Genomic DNA, 23042 nt, shown 5'->3' on the forward strand with positions numbered 1-23042 from the left:
AAGCCCCACAATTGACAAAAACAAACAAACAAACAAAAAACAGTATGACAGGAAATGTCTGGTGAATTATATCTCACACCATTGTGGTCCCAATATCACACTCAAGGACCTGTCCCCAATGACCTAACTTCCTTCCTCTAGGCCCCACCTCCTTAGGGCCCAACCCCTCTCAGTAGCTCTACTCTCTGGGATCAAGCCTTTGACAAAGGACCCCTTGGGAGATATTTAAGATCCAAATTGTAGCAAGAGCACTTGTGACTTCATCATTCCCCCCACCCCAGCAAGAGATCTGATCTCTCAATATCGTCCCAATAAGGATTAAATTTCAACACCAATATTCAGACTTCAACAGTCTGCCTGTATGAGTGCTTTGTTGTATGTGTCTTTCACACGTGTGCTCAGAACTGTCACGGATGTCACCTACACATCCCGACATGCCAGAGAACCAGCTCAGCGTGGCTGCAGATAGAAGCTATGGCTCTTCTATCTTGATCCATGTCCCAAAACTGCATGCCCGATGAACAGTTCTCTCTCCTATTTACCCAGTTCATAAACTGCCCCAGCCCCTCACACATGACCAGCATTTGACTTCTCCCCATCCAACTGTACACTTGGCTCACCCTGATGGCCTCAACTTGGGTCACTGCTCCCCTCCCTCCCCCCCTCCACAGAAAAAATATCCTCTGTGGCTCCCCAGAGTTTGGTTGAGGGCCTATTCATCACGTAGTGACTGGTGCCTGCGATTGTGTCTTTGGGTGTGTTTCTCCAGAGGCAGATCCCAAGACAAGGATTTGAATGCAAGAAGTCTATTTGGTGGAAGATCCAAGAAAGTGGGAAAGTAGGAAACCGATCAGAAAGGAGAAGAGGAAGAGTGCACAGGGCAGGATTCCACCTTGCCAGCCTGGCACCCAGTCTCATGGGAAATTCATGGGATTCACCATTTAATCATTTTAAATACAGGATTCCCTTAGCAACCTTGAGATAATCTGGGGCTGACACCCAAGACCAGCTTTGGGCCACACTACCCACTGCCGTCTGACCTCTGCTCTGGGATTACCGAGCTTCATCTGGTTTCCACCTCGGACTGTGATTTCTACCTATGAAGTTCCTACCTTGGAGCCTATGGTCAGCTTAGAAGACCAGTAATACCTCCCCTGACTGGGTTTCCATCGAGGGAGAATTGTCTCCATACTGTCTCCCCTTTGTCTCCCCATCCCTCAGCAGTCTTAGATTCAAGATTACTATTACAATTTTCTGGCTATGATTAATCCCTACACTGTTTCAGAGTACTTATTGAAGACACACAGTGAGAGAAGGGAAGATACCAAGAAAGCTCCTCCCACTCATATATCCGGACTCATGGGTAACTGGGCTGATGGTCAGGATGGGCCACCAAATCCCCATTTCTCCTCCCCACTGCTGCTATTCCTCTATATCCTCAGCTATCCCTGAGTCAGGACTCCAAATGGCTTGGTGAAAGACCACCCAATATAGACCACCTCTCTTGGGAATAGTCCTCATAATGGGTCACCTCATTGGTCACTCGTGTCATGCTCCTGATATACATGTCAAGCCTGAGGGAATTCAGAATCTCTACCAATCAGGAGAGCCAGCGCACAAGGTGCTGAGTTTGGTTTGGCTGAGACTCTCCCTCCTCAGAATGGTGCTGGGAAGCCAGCGAGAATGTGGAGTCTGCTTAAACCACTGAGTCATTACAAACCCATGCTGAAGGCCTGTGAACTCATGTTATTGACATGAAAACAATCACAAATAATATATAACAATAATAAAACAAATAATAAAACTCACCTGTAGCCCTATCATTTGAATCCCACGTGTAGGGAACTCTGAACCTGAAAGAGGTTGGAAGGCTGCCTCATCAGTCCTCCAATGGCTAATAACTGGGCCCTGCAAAGATTGAAGCAGACAGCTCTGGAGAGGGTTAAGAGGCTGGAATGACCTCCTTTGGGCTGGAAGGGCTGAGAACCAGACAGATACAGCAGAATAGACATTTGAATTATGCCTAGGTTGCAGGCTTCACCCCAAACAATAAGGGAGCCAGTTATTCAATACATACACAAACTCTGTCTCATGCCAATGACTGTAATAACAAAACAGATTGATGTCAATGATGTCCTGTTTTCTGCACATACCTATGATAACCTTCCCTGTACTACATGAAATAATAGCTTGCTTATGGGAATCTGGTGTGCAGAAGCCGGTGAGCACTGGTTCCCCGCTTGCTTAACTCATTCCCTGTCTGTTCTTACTTCTCTGGCCCCCGTACACCCCAGGATGCAGAGAAACAGTATGTATGTAACAGAATAAAGTTATACAAAGTCAGCACTTATCCTCAATTTTCTGGGATGAGCTGGTGTCTCACACCTGCAATCCCAGCTATTCAGAAGGCTGAGATCTGAAGATCATGGTTCAGAGCCAGCCCAGGCAGAAAAGTCTGGGAGACTCTTATCTCCAATTAACTGGCAAAAAAGCTAGAAGTAGAAGGATAGCAGTATAACTCAAATGGTAGAGGGCCAGCTTTGAGAAAGAAAAAAAAAAGACAAGCAAAAACATGATACCCTTCCTGCCCATGTAATTGTAACTCCTCTGTACAGTATGTTCACAAATAAAATAAAATTAAATTAAAAAAAAAAAACATGATACCCTGAGTTTAAACCTCACTACTGACACTAAAAGAAAGAGAGTAAGGAAGGGAGGGAGAGAAGGAGGGAGGAAAGAAGGAAGGAAGGAAGGAAGGAAGGAAGGAAGGAAAAAAAGGAAGGGAGGGAAGGAGAAAAGGAAGGAAGGGAGGGAAAAGAAGAGAGGAGAGAAGAGGAAGAGGAGAGGGGTAATGAGGAGAAGAGATCTGGAGTGTGACTGTTTCTAAAACAATCAGAAGAAAAGTCAAATGCTGAATTCTAGATTTGACTGCTATATGAGAATGGATCATTCATTTGCCTCTCTGAGCCTCTGCACAGGGAGACGCCTTCCTCAGATGATGTTGTGGAGCTCTATGGCTCTGAAGAAGTTCCTACCCCATAGCTCAAATTCCTGGATTTGACATCTTCCTACTAAGCATGGCCAGACTATAAATCACATTCCAGTTAGCACACTCAAGTTCTTGGTGTCTATATGTTCCTTAAAGGAGTGTTCCTGGCTCCACAGTTCATTTTCCAGGAGAGCATTTGCATCTGGAAATTCTCCATGAACGGGGAGAGGGCTGGGGAATCCCTTATCCACACAGATAATCCCAGAAGCCAACCGCAGTTCAGCCCCCAGAGTCTCCAGTTGAGACTTCGCGGGGACCAGCCAGGCTGGGAGCTGGTCAGATGCTAAGGAAGGCATTCTTCTCCAAGGCAGCTGAGACACAGGCTAGGGAGGGAGGCGCTTGCAGGAGCCCACCATCACCCCTGCCGCCCTCAGAATTCCACCCACTCCCCTAGGAGGGCACCAAGTCCTAGCAGGAAACTGGCCCTGTAGTCCCCCCAAGCTGTTTGTCCAGCTGTCCTGCCTCCCCATGCCACCAGCTCTTATATACCTTGGCCTGGAGAATGTTATCAGGCATCTGGACTGCCCTTAGGCCCCAGCCAAAACCAACACTGGGTGGGAGGAGGAGGCTGGGCTGAGGCACTGCGCTGTTCTGGCCTCCCCCCTTCCCTCAACACATATGAAATCAGATTGTTGCCCAGAGCTCTTTGGCTAGACCATCCATACATCAAGCTGCTATTAAAACAATCCCACCTTTTAAGCCAGGCACCAGAGTCTCATGCCTACAATCCTAGATACTCAGGAGGTTGAGATCTGAGGATTGTAGCTCAAAGCCAGTCTGGGCAGGAAAGTTTGTGAGACTTTTTTGGGGGGAGGGGGGTGAGGGGAGGGGAGGTCATGGGGCTTGAACTCAGGGCCTGGGTGCTGTCCCTGGGCTCTTTTGCTGAAGGCTAGCACTCTACCACTTTAAACCACAGTGTCATTTCTGGTTTTCTGGTTTTCTGGAGATAAGAGTCTCATGAGATGGACAACGCTCATGCCTGTAATCCTACCTACACAAGAGGCTGAGACCTGAGGATCACGGTTTGAAACCAGCCTGAGCAGAAAAGTCCCTCTCCAATTAACTACTCAAAAAAAAAACCAGAAGTGGCTCTGTGACTCAAAATGGTAGAGCACCAGCTAGCCTTGAGCAAAAGAGCTCAGAGACAGCACCCAGGCCCCAAATTCAAGCCCCACCACTGTACAAAAAAAAAAGTCTCATGGACTTTCCTGCCTAGGCTGGCCTTGAACCCTGATCCTCAGATCTCAGCCTCCTGTGTAGCTAGAATTACAGGTATGAGCTATGGGCACCTGGCTCTATGAGACTCTTATCTCCAGCCTTAACCAGAAAAAAAGCTGGAAGTGGAGCTGTGGCTCAAGTGATAGGGCACTAGCCTTGAGCAGTGAAGCCCAGACCCTAAGTTCAAGACCCAGAATCAGTACAAAAATAATAATAATAAAGTTCACCCAAGTGAGTAAAGTAGCTGGTGGCCTGGACAGGCCAAGAATAGCAGCACTTGAGAAGCTAGGCTCCTCTGTTAGACTCAAGGAAGTCCAATTTCATTTCCACTCTCAAATAAGAGTGCAGGCATTTTTAGAAATGTGTTGATAAGAAAACCAAGTGCCAGTGGCTCATGCCTGTAATCCTAGCTACTCAAGAGGCTGAGATTGAACGATTTCAGTTCAAAGTCAGTTCAGGCAGGAATGGCTGTGAGACTCTTATCTCCAATTAACCATTAAAAGGCAAGCAAGGTAAGATCTCCAACCCCTGCACCCCTGGCATTTGGGTCAAGTTAACTCTTGGTTGGGCCTCACAACCAAGATGCCCTAGGCATTGTAGGATGCTTAATAGTACCTCTGGTTTCTGCCCACTACAAACCAGTAGAATCCACTTCCCCAGCTGGGACAAGCAAACACCTCGCCAGACACTCCTTGGTTACAGAGCCAAGAGAAGGTGGAAAGGATTGAATTCAAGCAGATGGATTCCAGAGTCCATATTTTACATAATATGCATAATGCACATAAGTGAAACTTAGCAACCTGTTCTCAATATCCTTAATCTATGTGAGCCAATCATTCAGATCCCACTGATACTTATCCAATCAGAGCTCAAAGCTGCCCTGATCCTGAGTAAAAGTGAGGAATTCAAGTGATTCTAAGTATCTAAAAATAAGTCCCTGCTCTGGGTGTATGTATGTGTGTGTGTGAGAGAGAGAGAGAGACAGAGAGAGACAGAGAGAGAGACAGACAGACAGACAGAGCAGAGCAGAGCAGAGACAGAAACAGAGACACACACAGACTGAGAGACAGAGAGACAGAAAATTTTGTGGGTTGTTTTTTTGTTGTTGTTTTTTGGTCAGTTGTGGGGCTTGAACTCTGGCCCTGGGCGCTGTCCCTCAGCTCTTCAGCTCAAGGCTAGTGCTCTACCACTTGAGCCACAGTGCCATTTCGGGTTTTCTGGTGGTTTATTAGGGATAAGAGTTTCACAGATTTTTCTGCCTGGGCTGGCTTTGAACTGTGATCCTCAGATCTTAGCCTCTTGAGTAGCTAGCATGACAGGCATGAGCCACCGGCACCCAGCAAGATGGAAAATTTTGAATCAAGATAAATCCAAGAAGATGAATTGGGTCCTAGCTACTCAAGAAGTTGAGATCTGAGGATCACAGTTCAAAGCCAGACCTAGCAGAAAATTCTATAGGACTCTTATCTCCAATTGCCAGACAAGGGGCTGGGAAGGTGGCTCAGTGGTAGAGCGCTTGCCTTGCATGCATGAGGCCCTGGGTTCAATTCCTCAGCACCACATAAGCAAAAAGAAAAAATCCGGAGTGGCGCTGTAGCTCAAGTGGTAGAGCACTAGCCTTGAGCTGAAGGGCTGAGGGACAGCACCCAGACCCAGAGTTCAGGCCCCACGACCAGACCAAAAAAAAAAAAAAAAAAGAATCTCCAATTGCCAGACAAAGAAAAGCAAGAAGTAGAGGTGTGGCTCAAGTGGCAGAGCACCAGCCTTGAGTAAAATAGCTAAGGGAGAGCACCCAAGGTCTGAGTTCAAGGGCCAATACTGACAGGGAAGGGAAAGGGGAAGGGGAAGGGGAAGGGGATGGGGATGGGGATGGGGAAGGGGAAAAAAAGGAGAAGGGGAAGGGGAAGGGTAGGGAAGGGACCTTGGAAGAGAGAATACTCATGATGTTGGGTCTCATTCTCCAGAGCAACTTCTATTGTTCCTTCCAATTGAACAAAGTTATAATACTGTAAGATGTTACTTGTCCCCAGAAGACTAAACATAGTTTACCAATTTAGCAAATAAGAATATGGGATACACTAGGCACCAATGGCTCATGCCTGTAATCCTAGCTACTCAGGAGACTGAGATCTGAGGATCATAGTTCAAAGCTAGCCTGGGTAGGAAAGTCCATAAGACTCTTATCTTCAATTAACCACCCAAAATCCAGAATTGCAATGGTGGCTCAAGTGGTAGAGCCTTGAGCAAAAAAAGTTCAGGGGGCCTGGCACCAGTGGCTCATGCCTGTCATCCTAGCTACTCAGGAGGCTGAGATCTGAAGATCACAGTTCAAAGCCAGCCTAGGCAGGAAAAAAAAATCTGTGAAATTCTTATCCTCAATTAACCACCAAAAAAGGGCAGAAGTGGAGCCATAGCTCAAATGGTAGAGCATTAACCTTGAGTAAAAGAGTCAGGGACAATATCCAGACCTGGAGTTCAAGCCCCAGTACTGCCCCCACCCCTGAAAAAAAAAAAAAAGCTCAGAGACAGTGTCCAGTGCTGAGTTCAAACCCCAAAACTGACAACCAAAAAAAAAAAAAAAAAGAACACAGGATGCACCAAGAACCAGTGGGTCATGCCTATAACCCTAGCTACTTGGGAGGTTGACAATGTAAAGATAAGGGTTCGAGGCTAGCCCACCCAGAAAAGTTCATGAAAGTCCTTCTCAACCCATAGCTGAACTGTCATCCTAGCTACATAGGAAGTTGAGATCAAGAGATTTGTAAGTCCAGGTGAGCTTGGTCAGAAAATTCTGCAAAACTCCATCTCAGCGGAAGAAATTGGGCATCATGGTATACATCTACCGTCCCTAATGGGAAGCTGAAATAGGTGGATTGCAGTCTAGGCCCATGCTTAGGCAAAAATCAAAGAGTAACTTATGACAGCGATAACCACTACAAAAGAGGGCTGGAGCCACCAGCTCACCAGTAGAGCACCTCCCTAGCGAGCATGGAACCCTGAATTCAAACCCTAACACCTCCCAAGTGAAAAAAGAACACGAGATGCCTAGTCAACGATGAATTTCAAATCCATGAATAATTTTTAGCAAAAGTATGTCCTATGTGATATTAGGGATCTATCCATATTTCAAAAAAATACATATGAATTGATCTAAAGTCCAGATTCAGCTGGACCTCCTGTATTTTCTCTGGCAACCGTCCCCAAAGACAGATGGTTTGGACCCCATCCACTAAAAAGGACAGAAGCCTCTCAAGAGTCCATCACTATTCCCACAGCCCAGTTTCCTCAATAGAAGGAAGACAAAAAGTCACCCCCCCATCCCCTAGTTCTGCCTCCCAGGTGTCCCTCTGGCCCTCTTGGGACAGCCCCTCTCCCCATTCCCATCTCCATCCACCCTCCCCTGCCCTTTATGCCCACTTGGAGAATTTCCACTGACACAAGGGTTAATCCTTCTGATACCAAGTCACACTTTAACTCATTCTCTCCAGGCCAAAGATTAAAACCTGCCGGGAGAGGGGTCAGGGCTCCAGCACACCCTGAGAGCTGAGTGATCCCCGACCCCCAAAGTCAGGAGAAGCTTCAAGGGAAAGGGAGGGCCAGAGCCAGACAAGAGGAGGGAAGGAGGGGCGGCCCACCAGGCTGTGGTCCCCCCACAGAGCCGGCTCGGTTTCAGCTCCTGAAGCTACTCAGCTGCAGAGACAGCAGCAGCCCAGCTCCTCAGAAGGACAGACAGACAGACAGACAAACAGACAGACAGATAGAGACAGACAGAGGTCCTGGGACTGGAAATCCTCAGCGCCCACCCCCACCCCCCCAACCATTTGGCCTGGTCTGGTCCAGCCCCATGGCCTTTAATGACCTCCTGAAGCAGGTGGGGGGCGTCGGCCGCTTCCAACTGATCCAGGTCACCCTGGTGGCCGTGCCCCTGCTCCTGATGGCATCCCACAATACCCTGCAGAACTTCACTGCCGCCATCCCTGCCCACCACTGCCGCCCACCTGCCACTGCCAACCTCAGCCGCGACGGAGGGCTGGAGGCCTGGCTGCCCCGGGACAAGGACGGGCAGCTTGTGTCCTGCCTCCGCTTCACCTCCCCCAAGGGACTGCCTCTCTCCAATGGCACAGAGGACAACACCACGGGTGCCACGGAGCCGTGTACTGATGGCTGGATCTATGACAACAGCACCTTCCCCTCCACCATCGTGACCGAGGTGAGGACGCGGGGCCCCGGGGCTATGCAGACTTCAGACAGATGTGGGAGCTGCTAAGGTTTTTTGTTGATGTTGATATTCCAAAATGTTCTCAGCTACCCAGGCCAGGGAGGTGGGGAGAGAGGGTGACATGAACCCCAAAGGTCCAGCCTGGAGGCAAGTAGAGGGGTCTTCCTTGCATTCAGGCTCAGCTCTGCCTGATTCTCGCCCCCCACTTCTCCCCTTCTCCCCCCCCCACCCACAGTGGGACCTTGTGTGCACCCACAGGGCCTTCCGCCAGCTGGCCCAATCCTTGTTCATGGCAGGGGTGCTGCTGGGAGCCATGGTGTTCGGCTACCTGGCAGACAGGTCAGTCCTGGGTAAGCCGAAGGGCTGGGCTGGGAAGCAGGGGACTGGACTCAGGGTGGGTGATCTGGGTCCCCAATGGGACCTGATTGGTTTAAGGGCTAACTGTGCCAGCCTTATTAATTAGCACTTCATAGATCTTCAAAAGACCCCAGGCCTTGCCCGGGACAGGTGCTCCTGCCCTGGGCTCCTCTGGCCCCCAAGAAGTCCACAGGCCCCTGTCACAGGCTTCCCTGCCCCCACCACAGGCTAGGCCGTCGGAAGGTGCTGATCTTGAACTACCTGCAGACGGCCGTGTCTGGGATCTGCGCAGCCTACGCACCCAATTTCTCTGTCTACTGTGCCTTCCGCCTCCTGTCCGGCATGTCTCTGGCTAGCATTTCCATCAACTGCATGACACTGAGTGAGGATTGCTACCAGCCCAGCCCCCTCTGACCACCTAGCCCCCTTCCCAGCCCTGTCTCCCAACGCCCAGCCTCTCTCTGAGCCCTGAGGGCTCTCAGGCCATTTGTCATGAAGTGACTCAGGCAGGCCAGAACCAAGAGGCACCACGGATTGGTAAGAACCATAGCCAAAGGAAAAATACATCCCATCCAGACAGGACAAAGACACTCAGCTGTTCCAACCAGTCCCACAGTCTAAGGGCAGTCAGATTTCCCCTGCCCTTCCTGCTTTTGTTCTGAGATATGTAGCCTAGTCTGACCCTGAACTCTCAATCCTCCTTCCTCAGCCTCCCAAGTACTAGGGAGTACAGGCCTGCACCACCATGCTTGCCTTTCCACCTCCTTTTCAAAAATATTAATGTAAAACATCCAGCCAGGCACTGGTGGCTCACATCTGTAATCCTAGCTACTCAGGAGGCTGAGATCTGAGGATCACGGTTCAAAGCCAGCCCAGGCAGAAAAAGTCTGTGAGACTCTTATCTCTAATCAACCACTAGAAAACTGGAAGTAGCACAGTGGCTCCAGTGGTAGAGCGCTAGCCTTGAGCTGAAGAGCTCAGGGACAGTGGCCAGGCCCAGAGTTGAAGCCCCACCACCAACAAAACAAAACAAAAACAAAACTCTAGGTTATTTTAAAATACTTCAATTAGCTCTAATATTTCCCCTTTTTTCTTCTTGTTTTTGGCAGTATTAAGGGTTTGAACTCAGGACCTCACTACTTAAACGATGCCCAGCCTCCCTCCCCCTTTTATTCACTTTAGTTTTAGTTTTGTTTTGTTTTGTTTGTTTGTTTTTGTCAGTCATGGGGCTTGAACTCTGGGCCTGGGCGCTGTCCCTCAGCTCTTCAGCTCAAGGCTAGTGCTCTACCACCTGAGCCGCATGCCACTTCTGGTTTTCTGGTGGCTTATTGAGATAAGAGTTTCACGGCTTTTCCTGCCTGGGCTGGCTTTGAACCATGATCCTCAGATCTCAGCCTCCTGAGTAGCTAGAATTACAGGCATGAGCCACCAGTGCCCAGCTTCACTCTAGTTAGCGTTTCATGCTTTTGTCCAGCCAGGCCTCGCAAGCTCCAGACTGCAATCCTCCTACCTCTGCCTCCTGCTGGGATTATAGCTATGTACTACCATGCCCAGTTTGTTTTAATGATAGAGTCTCAATTACTTTTTGTCCAGGTTGGTCTCAAACCCTTATCCTCCTTTCATGCTTCCCAAGTAGCTGGGACTACAGATATAAACCACCTTGCCTGGCAGCTCTAATATTCCTAAATTAGGACAAGCCAGCATTACACAGACCATAGTTATGGACTGAGAACGGTATATTGATGGGCTGTCAATGTGCCTTCTCTGATAGATCACACATGCAAACACACACACACATGCACATGCACACGCACACACACATGCACACACAGAGTCTCTCAGATGAGGAACTTGAGGCTAGGGAGAAAAAAAAGGATTTACACATCATCTTCCAAGCCCAGAAAGGCTTGGGGCTTCTCTGCACTAAAGGAAGTAGCTAGGACAGGACATCTGAGGATCGAGTTCCAAAGTCCAATGTTAAGCATTCAATATCTGCTTCCGCACACACTGGGAAGCCAGCTGGGCCTCTTCAGACCACAGCCAAGAGGAAGCCTTAACCCCACCTTGACTGGCCCTCTAAGATGGAGAAAAGCCACTGCTCTGGTCACCGAATAGCCAAAGAGCCACTGCTGTTGAGGATAGACTGAGCAGTCAGCGCTGCTCTAAAGGAGGTTCTAACCAGGACAGTGGAGTAGGAGAGCAGCAGGGGTGGAGAGGGGAAGTTCCTGAGGATCCTGAACCCACCTCCCTACCCGTTCCATAAGTCCCTCAGTCTCCCTGTCCCTGCACTCAATCTCCTGTGAAGCATCTTTCATGGGGGAGGGAAGGAGGACTGGAAGGAAGGGAAGGAAAGGGAGGAAGAGGAAAGGGACTCCCTCCCACCTAGCAGCCTAGTTAATCACTCCGTCCTGCTCTAATCCTCTCTCCAGATGTGGAGTGGATGCCCATCCACACACGTGCCCATGTGGGCGCCCTGGTTGGCTATGTCTACAGCGTGGGCCAGTTCCTCCTGGCCGGGTTCGCCTACGCTGTGCCCCACTGGCGCCACCTGCAGCTGCTGGTCTCTGTGCCTTTTTTTGCCTTCTTCATCTACTCGTGGTGCGTGGGCCCTGGGGTGGGGGGCAGTACCACAGGAGCTCCTCTGGGCACAGGACATCTCCCAGAGCTGGGTACACAGCATCGGTCAAAGCCAGAAGGCCAAACCTAATCCAGTGCTTCCCCAGGATTTGAACCCAAGGCTTTGAAGAGAGGGTTCGGTGTGAGGGCATCCTGTCCTCAAGCATTTCCCAGCTCTCTGGGCTGCCTGCCTTCCCCCCGCACCCCCACTACACACACATACCCCTCACCACCCAGCACCCAAGAGCTGACCTTCTAGGCCAGGGCAGAAGTATTACCAAGCTGAGCACTTAAATTAAACCCCACCACCAGTCCCTGGAAATAGCCTTCACCCAGTCCAGATGAAAGGAACTGGGGTCATGCTGACCCCATCCCTCATCCCCACTCCCAGGTTCTTCATTGAGTCTGCCCGCTGGTACTCCTCCTCCGGGAGGCTGGATCTCACACTGAAGGCCTTGCAGAAAGTGGCCCGGATCAATGGAAAGCAGGAAGAAGGGACCAAGCTAAGTATAGAGGTGAGTCATCCCCCAGACTCCCTAGGGTACTCCATTAGGGTTCAATCTCAATCTCAACACCCAGGACCTGGAGCAGAGGGAGGGGGCATCTCTGAGTAAGGGTTAGGTTGAGAGGATTTTTTAGAAGTTCAGGCCCTGGACCCTGCCCTTCCTCTCAGGTGCTCCGGTCCAGTCTGCAGAAGGAGCTGACCACCAACACAAGCCAGGCCTCAGCCATGGAGCTTCTGCGTTGTCCCACCCTCCGGCACCTCTTCCTCTGCCTCTCCATGCTATGGTAAGCCCCAAGACAGACACAGTCTGACACACAGGTAGACTGACAAAGATAAAAGGCAGACTAGGGAGGGAATGAATGCCATGGATGGAAGAGACCTAAGAGCTGGAGCAAAGGACCACCCATCTGCTCAGAGCAGCAGTAGGAATACTGAAGAACCAGAGCCCTTCCACTCCAACTCTCAGTTCCAGTCCCCAAACTGGACATCAATCTCCCTAGCTTCTCTCCCCAATTCTGCTCCCATATGAAAACATCTCACCAGGACCAGTGGCAGCCAGAGTTGACAGAATTACATACCGGCATGGTACAACACACTAAGAAACTTCACCAGCCTGGTGTCTGCCAGGAATACAAGCATAGACCATAACAGAATAGACACTTAGCTCTGTAAGTACACTTTGGCTAAGGATGATATAAGCCTAAAACCTTCTTTTTTCTTTTACCACCCTGCTTCCCACCACCAAGAGGAGTGTGGTCAGAAGAAACAATCCTAAACCAATTACTGGTGGCTCACACCTGTAATCCTAACTACTCAGAGAGGCTGAGATCTGAAGATCACAGTTCAAAGCCAGCCTAAGCAGGAAAGTCCATGGGACTCTTATCTCCAATTAACTACAAAAGGCTGGAAGTGGAACTGTAGCTCAAGTGGTAGAGTACTATCCTTGAGCACCAAAGCTCAAGGACAGTGCCCAAGCCCAGATTTCAAACCCCAGGACCAGAGAAGAAGGAGCAGGAGGGGGTGGGGGGGGGGAGGAAGAGGAGGAGGAGAAGGAAGAGGAGGAAGAGGAAGAAGAAGAGGGGGGGGAGGAGGAGGAGGAAGAAACAATTCTGTCCAGGAATTATTTGATTCCAATTTTGAATTTACTCTCCATTGTGGGTTCTAACCAAAAAACCTGAGCTTCCTTTTGAGGGTGTTCTCAAATCTTAAGACTAACATCCATTCCAGGACCACGGACAGATCTTGATGGGTTTTGTTTTGTTTTGTTTTGTTTTGGGGTTTTTTTATGTTTTGTTGTTATTGATGATTTTTGTTTTTGCCTCTAAAGATGTGGCTTGAATATCCAGCTGTCCTTCAGCCGAGCATTAACAGATCTTATACACATGTAGATTTTTTTTACATATAAATCCTACACAGTGCTGGGCACTGGTGGCTCACACTTGTAATCCTAGCTACTCAGGAGTCTGAGATCTGAGGATCTCAGTTCAAAGTCACTCTGGGCAGGAAAGTCCATGAGACTCTATCTCCAATTAACCACCAGAAAACTAGAAGTGGTGTTGTGACTCAAAGTGGTGGAATGCTAGTCTTGATCCCCCACAAAAAGAGCTCAGAGACAACACCCAGGCTCTGAGTTCAAGCCTCATGACAAAGAAAAAAGAAAGTCAGGAAATGTGTTGTCTAATAGTAGAGGACTTCCTTGAGCCTTAAACTGTAGCTTAGGCATGCAATGAAATGTCTGAAGAAATACTAGCCAAGGTAGACTCCAGGTCCTTAAGCAGGCTCTTCTGAAAAAGCACCTTCCTTTAAACCTCTCTAACAAACTCCGGATCCCTCCTTCTCTCCACCCTCCCCCTCCTCCTCTCTGCACCCAGGTTTGCCACTAGCTTTGCCTACTATGGGCTGGTCATGGACCTGCAGGGCTTTGGAGTCAGCATCTACCTAATCCAGGTGATCTTTGGTGCTGTGGACCTGCCTGCCAAGCTCGTGTGCTTCCTCGTCATCAACTCCCTAGGTCGCCGGCCGGCACAGATGATCTCACTGCTGCTGGCAGGCATCTGCATCCTGGTGAATGGGGTGATACCCAAGGGTGAGCACCCCAGGAGCACCTTCACCCCTCATCCTTAGCCCTACCCCCAGATCTAATCCAACTTCCTGGAAGAAAAAGGAGACCAAGTTCTCATTGTCTCCTCTCTCCTTTCTCTCCAGAGCAGACAATTGTCCGCACCTCCCTTGCTGTGTTGGGGAAGGGCTGCTTGGCTTCCTCTTTTAACTGCATCTTTCTGTATACCGGGGAGCTGTACCCCACCATGATCCGGTGAGTGGGAGACTAATCAGGGGACAGCTTATAGAAAGATTTTTTTTCTTTTTGGCCAGACACAGTAATTCTGAGATCGGAAGATTGTGGTTCAAAGCCAGACCAGACAAGAAAAGACTGTGATAACCTTTATCTTCCATTAACTAGGAAAATGCTGGAAGTGGAACTGTAGCTCAAATGGCAGAGCATCAGCCTTGAGTGAAAAAAAAAGCTAAGGGAAGCAATCTTAGCCTGAGTTTAAATCCCAGAACTGCCACAAAAAACAAAAACAAAAACAAAAAACCTCAAGCTGGGCACTTGTGGCTCACGCCTGTAATTCTAGCTACTCAGGAGGCTGAGATCTGAGGATCCATTCAAAGCCAGCCCAAGTAGGAAAGTCCATGAGACTCTTATCTCCAATAAACCATTCAGAAAACTGGAAGTGGCATAATGGCTCAAGTGGTAGAGCTGAGGGATGGCATCCAGCTCCAGAGTTCAAGCCCCACAACTGCAAAAAAAAAAAAAAAAAAAAGGAATCACCAACTGGGGCTAGGCAGGAAACCAAGAGACATGTCTTAAGTCATGAACTGAAGATTTCCAAAACACAAGTTAGAAGCTACCACCAAATCTAAACTGGATCTTAAACTAAATGGTACATCTAAAACCAAAGACACAGACATGATCATTAATTCCCACCACAGGAACCACACCTGATAATGTGCCAGCAGCACGAATAAACATACCACTACTTTGCTCAGGCCAAGATAGGGGGTGGGTCTTATTTCATTAAGAAACAAAACCAACAGCCAGGTACTGATGGCTCATGTCTATCATCCTTAGCTACTCAGGAGACTGAGATCTGAGGATCAAGGTTCAAAGCCAGCCTGGAAAAGCCAAAGAGACTTTTAGCTCCAATTAACCACCAAAAAGCCAGCAATGAAGCTGTGGCTCAAGTGGGAGAGCACCAGCCTTGAGTGAAAAAGCTAAGCATGAGTGTAAGGTTTTGAGTTCATAAAAAAAATTTCCGGAGGATCTGAGGATCATTGGTCCAACCCAACAGCACAGGAAACTGAGGCCCAGACCATGAAAGGGACGTGTCCAAGACCATGCAGAAAGTTAAGGACAGAGGCAAAAATTCAGTCTTCAGTTTTCCAATTCTCTGGTCGGAACCCTTGCCAAGGTGGCCAGTGTGCCCCACTAGTGCCCTAATCAACACCCCACCCCAACCCCACAGGCAAACAGGCTTAGGAATGGGCAGTACCATGGCCCGAGTGGGCAGCATCGTGAGCCCACTGGTGAGCATGACTTCTGAGCTCTACCCGGCCTTGCCTCTCTTTATCTACGGGGCTGTCCCCGTGGCCGCCAGCGCCGTCACCGCCCTCCTGCCAGAGACCCTGGGCCAGCCGCTGCCAGATACCGTGCAGGACCTGGAAAACAGGTGGGCTGTCACTGGGAGAGGAGAAGAAACTTATCTACACAGCCAGGCTGGGGTGGCATTGAGACTCCTACCCAGGCTTCCAGATCAGGGCTCTTCCATGCCCTCTTCCCAATTCTTCCAGGAATATCCAGCTGGGGAGGGGGGGGTAGGTGGGTAAGGCAGATGGGTGGGGTATGTGGGAGTCGTTGCACAGCCCAGAGGAGACCCTATCCCCACTTCCCTAAGACTGCATATCCAGGGATCTGCTTTTCCTGCTTTCCTTCCCCCAGGAGGAAAAGGAAACTGAGGCAACAGCAGCGAGAGCAGCAGAAGCAGATGGTCCCACTCCAGTCCTCATCAGGAGAGAAGAATGGACTCTGAGCACGGAGGGCCTGCCAGAACTCCAAAGGGAGTAAGGTCACACAGGTCCTCTGGCGCCCCACACAAGGGGCGGAGAGAGGGTGCCAGCCAAGGACAGGGGAAGCCAGAGTTCCCCTCCCCAAACTGACCCCTATCAAGAACACACCATTAAAAGTTGGACCATGTGCAGCGTCTAAAATGGGATAACCACTCAGATCAGCCAGCTTGGAGACCCAGAGCCCACCGAGTGCCAGCGCTCCCCCACTTCTTCCCTCTGCCAACCCCCACAACTTGACAAACCATAGACACCTAGAAAAGACTCTTCTTCTCTTACCTTAGCCCCTCTTTCCCGCCTCTCTTTCCTCCTCTCTCTCACCGGTAACCTATTAAGTACCCCCTGAGAGTTCTAGCTAACTAGTTTAGGCTCTGCCCCTTCTGAAAAACCGGACAAGGACACAGGAAGGAAAACAGCCAATCTGAGACTTTGTCTCAGGCTCCTCCCCCTCTAGGAGAGCAGGAGGGAACTTGGCAACCAAGGGGGAGATAAAAGATACCAGCTTCTAGTCCAGCGCCTGTGGCTCAGGCCTATAATCCTAGCTACTCAGGAAGCTGAGATCTGAAGATCACAGTTCAAAGCCAGCCCGGGCAAGAAAGTCCATGAGACTCTTATCTCCAATAAACCGCTCAGAAAATTGGAAGTGGTGCTGTGGCTCAAGTGGTAGAGCACTAGTCTTCAGCTGAAGAGCTGAGGGACAGCACCCAGGCCCAGAGTTCAAGCCCCACGACTAACAAAAACAAAAAAACCTCACAAGGCTGTGGGAGGTGGGAGATTTCCCAATAACTCAGCATCAGGACTCAGGACAAATACGGCAGAGCTGAAAAGAGCATCACCTGCTCCCTTTCCCAAACTCTCTAGAAGTTTGGTCTTTTCCCTCACGCTTCCCAAAGAACCTGGCCAAGGAGACAGGACTGAGGTTGGGAGATGGGACACCTGAATCTCATCCTATTTCTGCAGATCTTGAACACCTGGAGACCAGGCAACAATCCTGCCTCACAATCCTGCCAGCAACTCTGACATGCTCTGACTCTTCATGGGGCTCTCTCATCTCTGCATTCCTGGATCACCTGATACCGCATTGACCGCAATAAAGGTTTCCCAGAGCTAGCTGCTTCCCACCGGTACTAGTCCTGAGTACTGCCTTGCACAGTTCATACATCAATATAGAACCAATGTAGCTCCTGGCCTATACACATCCTGTGACCTTCAGCAAATAGAACTTGCGTTAGTCTGTTTCCATTACTATGATGTCATACCTGAGGCAGGCTGACTTTATAAAGAAAAGAGGTTTATTTTGGTTCCTGGTTCATTCCAAGGTTGAAAGCTCACATCTAGTGATGGCCTTCTTGCTGGCAGAGTCTCCAAGCAATGTGGATGTTGTATAGCAAGTGGCAGGGCACATCTGTGTGTCTCCTTCAGTCTTTTCTCATGAAGTATTAAATCTTGCCAGGTACTGATGGCTCACGTTCTGTAATCCTAGAGACTCAGGAGGCTGAGATCTGAGGATCATTGTTAGAAGCCAGCCCAAGCAGGAAAGTCCAAGCGACTCTTATTTCCAATAAACTACTCAGAAAAAGCCTGAAGTGGCACTGTGACTCAAGTGGTAAAGTGCTAGCCTTGAGCACAAAGAGGCTCAGGGACAGTTCCCAAGCCCTGAGTTCAAGATGACCAAAAAAAAAAAAAGTCTTAAATCTTAAAATCTGTCTCCCGATAGCCTTACCAAAACTTACACATTTCCCAGAATTCTCACCAAAGGACAGATTAAGTCTCTATCCTCTTAATACCTCACAATGAGGAATAAGTTTCAACTCATAAACTCTCAAACAATATACTCAAACTATATTCAAGCCTTAACACAATCCTGGCTTCTACCCACTTCTTTTCTTTCTTCCTTTCTTTCTTTCTTCCTTTCTTTCTTTCTTCCTTTCTTTCTTTCCTTCCTTCCTTCTTTCTTTCTCTCTCTCTCTCTTTCTTTCTTTCCTTCTTTCTCTCTTCCTCTCTCTTTCTCTCTCTCTTTCTCTCTTTCTCTCTCCCTTTCTCTCTCTCTTTCTTTCTCTCTTTCTTTCTTTCTCTCTCTCTTTCTTTCTTGTCCCAGTCCTAGGGCTTGAACTCAGGGCCTGAGTGCTGTCCCTGAGCATTTTGCTCAAAGTTAGCACTTTACCACTTGAGCCACAGCTCTACTCTGGACTTTTGGTGGTTAATTGGAGATAAAAGTCTCTCCGACTTTCCTGTCTGGCTGTTTTAACTGTGATTCTCAGATCTCAGCCTCCTGGGTTACTAAGATTACAAAGTGAGCCACCAGCACCCAGCTTTGTTTTGTTGTTGTTGTTAGCATCAATTACTTGTACAAGTAGGTTTCCTTTTTTGTTGTTGTTGGTTGTGGGGCTTGAACTCTGGGCCTGGGCGCTGTCCCTCAGCTCTTTAGCTCAAGGTGAGCACTCTACCACTTGAGCCACAGCGCCACTTCCAGTTTTTTCTGCTTATGTGGTGCTAAAGAATAGAACTCAGGGCCTTATGTGTGCAAGGCAGGCACTCTACCACTGAGCCACCTTCCCAGCCCACAAGTAGGTTTCCTTTTGACATACCCATGTATGCATACAACGTATCGTGATCAGACTCACCACTCCCATCACTGTCCCTTGTCTCCCCCTCTACCAAATACGGTTTTGTGGGATAGTTTGGATTTTCTGTTTGTGTGGGGCGAGGGGTACTAGGATTTTAAACTCAGGGCCTCACGCTTGCTAAGCAGGAGCTCTACCACCTGAACTACTTTCCCACCTCCAAGACTTTTTTTCTGTTGGAGTTTGAAGTCAGAGCCTCACACTTGCATGCGAGCACTGAGTTACTCCTCTGGCCCTCTCCTCCTCCCCCTCCCCCACCCCCCCTACCCCCCCACCCCCACCCCCGCTTCTAAGTCACCAATAGGCGACTTCTGACTCTACCTCTGCAAAGACTCACTCCAATATTGGCCCTGATCTCATGCTCTGCCCTTGGCCCTGAGCCTGAGTTCTGACATTGTCATGCCCCAGCCCAGTGGCCTCAAATGCCATCTCCAGTTAGAACCAGGATCCTACCCTCAGCCAGTGGAGCCTTTGTGGGCGCCCTCAGTTTCTCATAAGAGGCTAGGTCACTCTGATTACAGCAGCAAACCACCTGTGCTGGCCTCCCCCTTCCTCCCTAATCAGCCTAGTCGGTTTGTTCAAATCAAAATCAGACCACATCTCTCTGCTCAAAACCTTGCAACACCAGTGGCTAACACCTGTAATCCTAGCTACTCAGGAGGCTGACATCTGAGGATGATGGCTTGAAGCAATCTCAAGCAGAAAAATCTTTGAGACTCTGATCTCCAATTAATCAGCAAAAAGTCAGAAGAGGAACTATGGCTCAAGTGTTAAGAGTACCAGCCTTAAGTGAAAAAGCTAACGGGTAGTGCCCAGGCTCTGAATTCAAGCCCCAGTACCAATATAAAAAAAAAAAAAAAAACACCTAAAATTTAAATGATTGGGTCTTAAGCAGGTGTCAGTGGCTCATACCTGTAATCCTAGCTACTCAGGAGGCTGAGATCTGAGGATCAGGGTTCAAAGCCAGCCCAGGCAGAAAAGCTCCCATGAGACTCTTTTCTCCAATAGACTACTCAAAAAAGCTGAAAGTAGCACTGTGGCTCCAGTGGTAGAGCACTAGCTCTGAGCACAAAGAGGCTCAGGGACAGCGCCCAGGCCCTGAGTTCAAGCCCCAGGACCAGCAAAATAAATAAATAAATAAATGAGACTAGGTCTTCTTGCCATGAAGTGCTGTGTCACCTTGAGATGCTACAGAGTCCTCACCTGCAAGACAGCCCGCACCACATGCAACTCTTTGACTTTGGACTTCTAGCCTCCAGCGGTGTACTCGATCACGATACAGCAGCATGGCTGTGGCCCAGCCGGTGAGTTAGACTCACCCTGGACTTTGATACAGGAGTCAGTAATGCACACATAGGGTACAACACAAAAAGCCCCAACCTGCCAACAACGGTTTCCTTGCCAGGCTAGTTCTCTGGCCACACTGCTCAAACCCAGGTTTCCTGTCTTCTCCAGTTCTCCCAATTTCCCAATAGACTATCATGAATACCACTGCTGACTAAAAAGTAAAGTAAGAGCCAGTGACTCAAATCTGTACTCCTAGCTACTCAGGAGACTGAGATCTGAGGACTGTAGTTCAAAGCCAGCCCTGGGCCAGGCACTGGTGGCTCACACCTGTAATCCTAGGTACTCAGGAGGCTGAGATCTAAGGATCGAGGTTCAAAGCCAGCCCAGGCAGGAAAGTCCGTGAGACTTTTATCTCCAATAAACCACCAGAAAATCGGAAGTGGCTCTGTGGCTCAAGTGGTAGAGCACTTGCCTTGAGCTGAAGAGCTGAAGGACAGCATCCAGGCCTAGAGTTCAAGCCCCATGACTGACCAAGAAAAAAGCCAGCCCTGGGAAGGAAAGCATATGATCCAGGACACCCTGGTGGCCCCCACCCCACTCCCCTCTGGTCTCTCACATCATTTTGCCACCATCTCTACCCATCATTGCCAACACCAACCTTGGGAAGAGGGGGGTAGCACTGGAGGCCAGGACAGGAGAAAGGGGCCTTATGTTCACTTTACTCCCCCAGTGGCACAGAGGTGGATAATACAGAGGTCTCAGAGCTGCACACATGGTTGGATCTCCAGCTGTACCTTCCTGTCCACCGTGTGACTGGGGGGAGAAAACTGGACTCTGCCCTCTTCCATCCTATGTGCTGTAGCCCCACAGACAAACATAGAGTGTGTGACCCTGACTTCAACGTGTGTGACTGTGGCAAGAGCCTGAAGTTACAGGGGGCTTGCCCAAAGTACAGAAGAAAGGATTATGCTTAGAATCAAGGGGGGTTAGGAGGTTCTTGGCAGAAGACACGGAAATGACTACAGAGAGATTCCTTCCCTGTTTCCACCAGAGAAAGACACAACACAAGAGTTTATATTCCACCTTGGATTCTCAGAATGCCAAAGGATTCTGGGAAATTGGACACTACCCCAAGGTAGACAGGTAAAAGAAGGGTAGGGAGAAAGGAGGAAAGTAGAAGCACTGGGAACATTCCTGCACAAGAAATTCTGTCTTAAAGACAGAACCCATCTCTAGATCTCATCTAGAAATAGCTACCAGTCGTAGGGGTTAGGGGATGGACAGAAGCTCAGGAACTAAGGTGGAAAAGATAACAGGATTGGGTAATGGGGGGAGGGCTTTCATTCTAGTGATTTGTTTCCTCAACTCCCAAACACACATGCACACATGCACAGCTGCATCCAATTCTGGTCCCCACCCCCGGCCCGCTTTGTAGTTCATCAGGCTGTTCCCTGCCCTTTGTAGCTGTCACCATTGATCACATGTTTAACATCCGTTCTAGTCAATGATCTCTCGGCTGCAAAAAAGAAAAAAGACCTCTCCTGTCACCTTTTGAGAAACCAGGTCAGGGCTTCTAGGTTAGAAAGATTTCAAGGAATTCAAGGACAAGAAGCAAGGTGCGTTCAGGCTTCATGAAAAGTAAAAACTAGAACCAGAAATTGCCACAATGGAGACATCAATGCATACTTATTCCATTTCTCTTTCTCGACCCATTTTGTCTATGCATTTATTTTTTGCAAGATGATCACCAGTCCCAGGTCCTCAGAATTAGAGGTGATTATCAATTAGAACATTGGGGCTGGGAAGGTGGCTCAGTGGTAGAGTGCTTGCCTTGCATGCATGAGGCCCTGGGTTCGATTCCTCAGCACCATATAAGAACAAAGAAAAAAGCCAGAAGTAGCGCTGTGGCTCAAGCAGTAGAGCGCTAGCCTTGAGCTGAAGAGCTGAGGGAGAGCACCCAGGCCCAGAGTTCAGGCCCCACAACCGGACCCAAAAAAAAAAAAATCAATTAGAACATTTCTGAATGTCTTAACTCCATTGGGGAGGAGGGATTTGTTTTGTCGGTCTTGGGGCTTGAACTCTGGGCCTGGGTGCTGTCAGCTCTTCAGGTCAAGGCTCAAGGCTAGCGCTCTACTACTTGAGCCACAGCTCCACTTCTGGCTTTTTCTGTTTATGTGGTGCTAAGGAATGGAACCCAGGGCCTCATGCATGTGAGGCAAGCACTCTACCACTGAGCCACCTTCCCAGCCCCAACTTAATTCCATTTTTTAGGGGCTTACTACTGAGGTTTGAACTCAGAGCCTTGATTTGCTAGGCAGGCACTCTACACTAGAGCCTCGCCCTCAGCTCAATACACATTCTCAGGAGAGGTTCTGATTGGCTTAGTGCCCCTCTTGGATCAAGTATACAGTATATACTTCATCCAGTAAGTGCATATCAAAGGTGAGTATAGTGGAATGATATGAACCACTATCCATTAGTCAGGATAGTGGTCCCTGAGAAAGGGCATGCTGAAGTCAGCCATAACCCCCACTTCCTAACACAGCATCTGTCTGAAACTGGTAATGCTGACTAAAAAGTAAAGTAAGAGCCAGTGACTCATATCTGTCCAGGAGACTGAGATCTGAGGACTGCAGTTGAAAGCCAGCCCTGGGCTGGGTGCTAGTGGCTCACGCCTATAATCCTAGCTACTCAGGAGGCTGAGATCTGAGGACTGAGGTTCAAAGCCAGCCCAGGCAGGAAAAGTCCATGAGCCTCTTATCTCCAGAAAACCGGAAGTGGTGCTGTGGCTCAAGTGGTAGAGCACTAGCCTTGAGTTAAAGAGCTGAGGGACAGGACCAGGGCCAGAGTTCAGGCCCCACAACCGACAAAAAAAAAAAAAAAAAGCAAGCAGTGTGTTGGGGTTGGAGGCGTGGCTCAGTTGGTAGAGCACTAGCCAATGAGTGAAAGCATTACAAATATAGTTTGATTCTCCATCTTGGAGGGAAAAGAAAAAAAAAAAAAGGAAGCAGTGTGATCCAAAAGCTTATCTAGACATCCAGA

General features: G+C 49.0%; 1 protein-coding gene across 3 annotated transcripts; it reads left to right on the top strand.

Moving 5' to 3' along the window:
- The first annotated feature begins 7781 nt into the window (after nt 1-7781).
- LOC138810660 (solute carrier family 22 member 6) lies at nt 7782-17384 on the top strand. Of its 3 annotated transcripts, none has more exons than XM_069997829.1 (11): nt 7782-8477; nt 8722-8825; nt 9071-9225; nt 11273-11441; nt 11851-11974; nt 12133-12248; nt 13836-14050; nt 14170-14278; nt 15492-15695; nt 15965-16100; nt 17050-17384. In XM_069997829.1, exons 1-10 carry the CDS (start codon nt 8112-8114, stop codon nt 16053-16055), a joined length of 1653 nt encoding a protein of 550 aa, XP_069853930.1. In that variant the 5' UTR covers nt 7782-8111; the 3' UTR covers nt 16056-16100; nt 17050-17384. The 3 variants fall into 3 exon arrangements, with proteins under 3 accessions (XP_069853930.1, XP_069853929.1, XP_069853928.1); XM_069997828.1 differs by having other exon boundaries at nt 15965-16091; XM_069997827.1 differs by having other exon boundaries at nt 15965-16086.
- The last annotated feature ends 5658 nt before the right edge of the window (nt 17385-23042 follow it).

This window comes from Dipodomys merriami, unplaced genomic scaffold (assembly GCF_024711535.1).
Source record: "Dipodomys merriami isolate MVZ:Mamm:240054 unplaced genomic scaffold, mDipMer1.0.p SCAF_505, whole genome shotgun sequence".
Lineage (NCBI taxonomy): Eukaryota > Metazoa > Chordata > Mammalia > Rodentia > Heteromyidae > Dipodomys > Dipodomys merriami.

Excerpts from the sequence above, each read along its gene's own strand:
- LOC138810660 (XM_069997829.1), top strand. The coding sequence starts at position 8,112 with ATGGCCTTTAATGACCTCCTGAAGCAGGTGGGGGGCGTCGGCCGCTTC. Across the intron at positions 8,826-9,070 it reads TTCGGCTACCTGGCAGACAG|GCTAGGCCGTCGGAAGGTGC; the intron begins GTCAGTCCTGGG and ends CCCCCACCACAG. Across the intron at positions 9,226-11,272 it reads CATCAACTGCATGACACTGA|ATGTGGAGTGGATGCCCATC; the intron begins GTGAGGATTGCT and ends TCCTCTCTCCAG.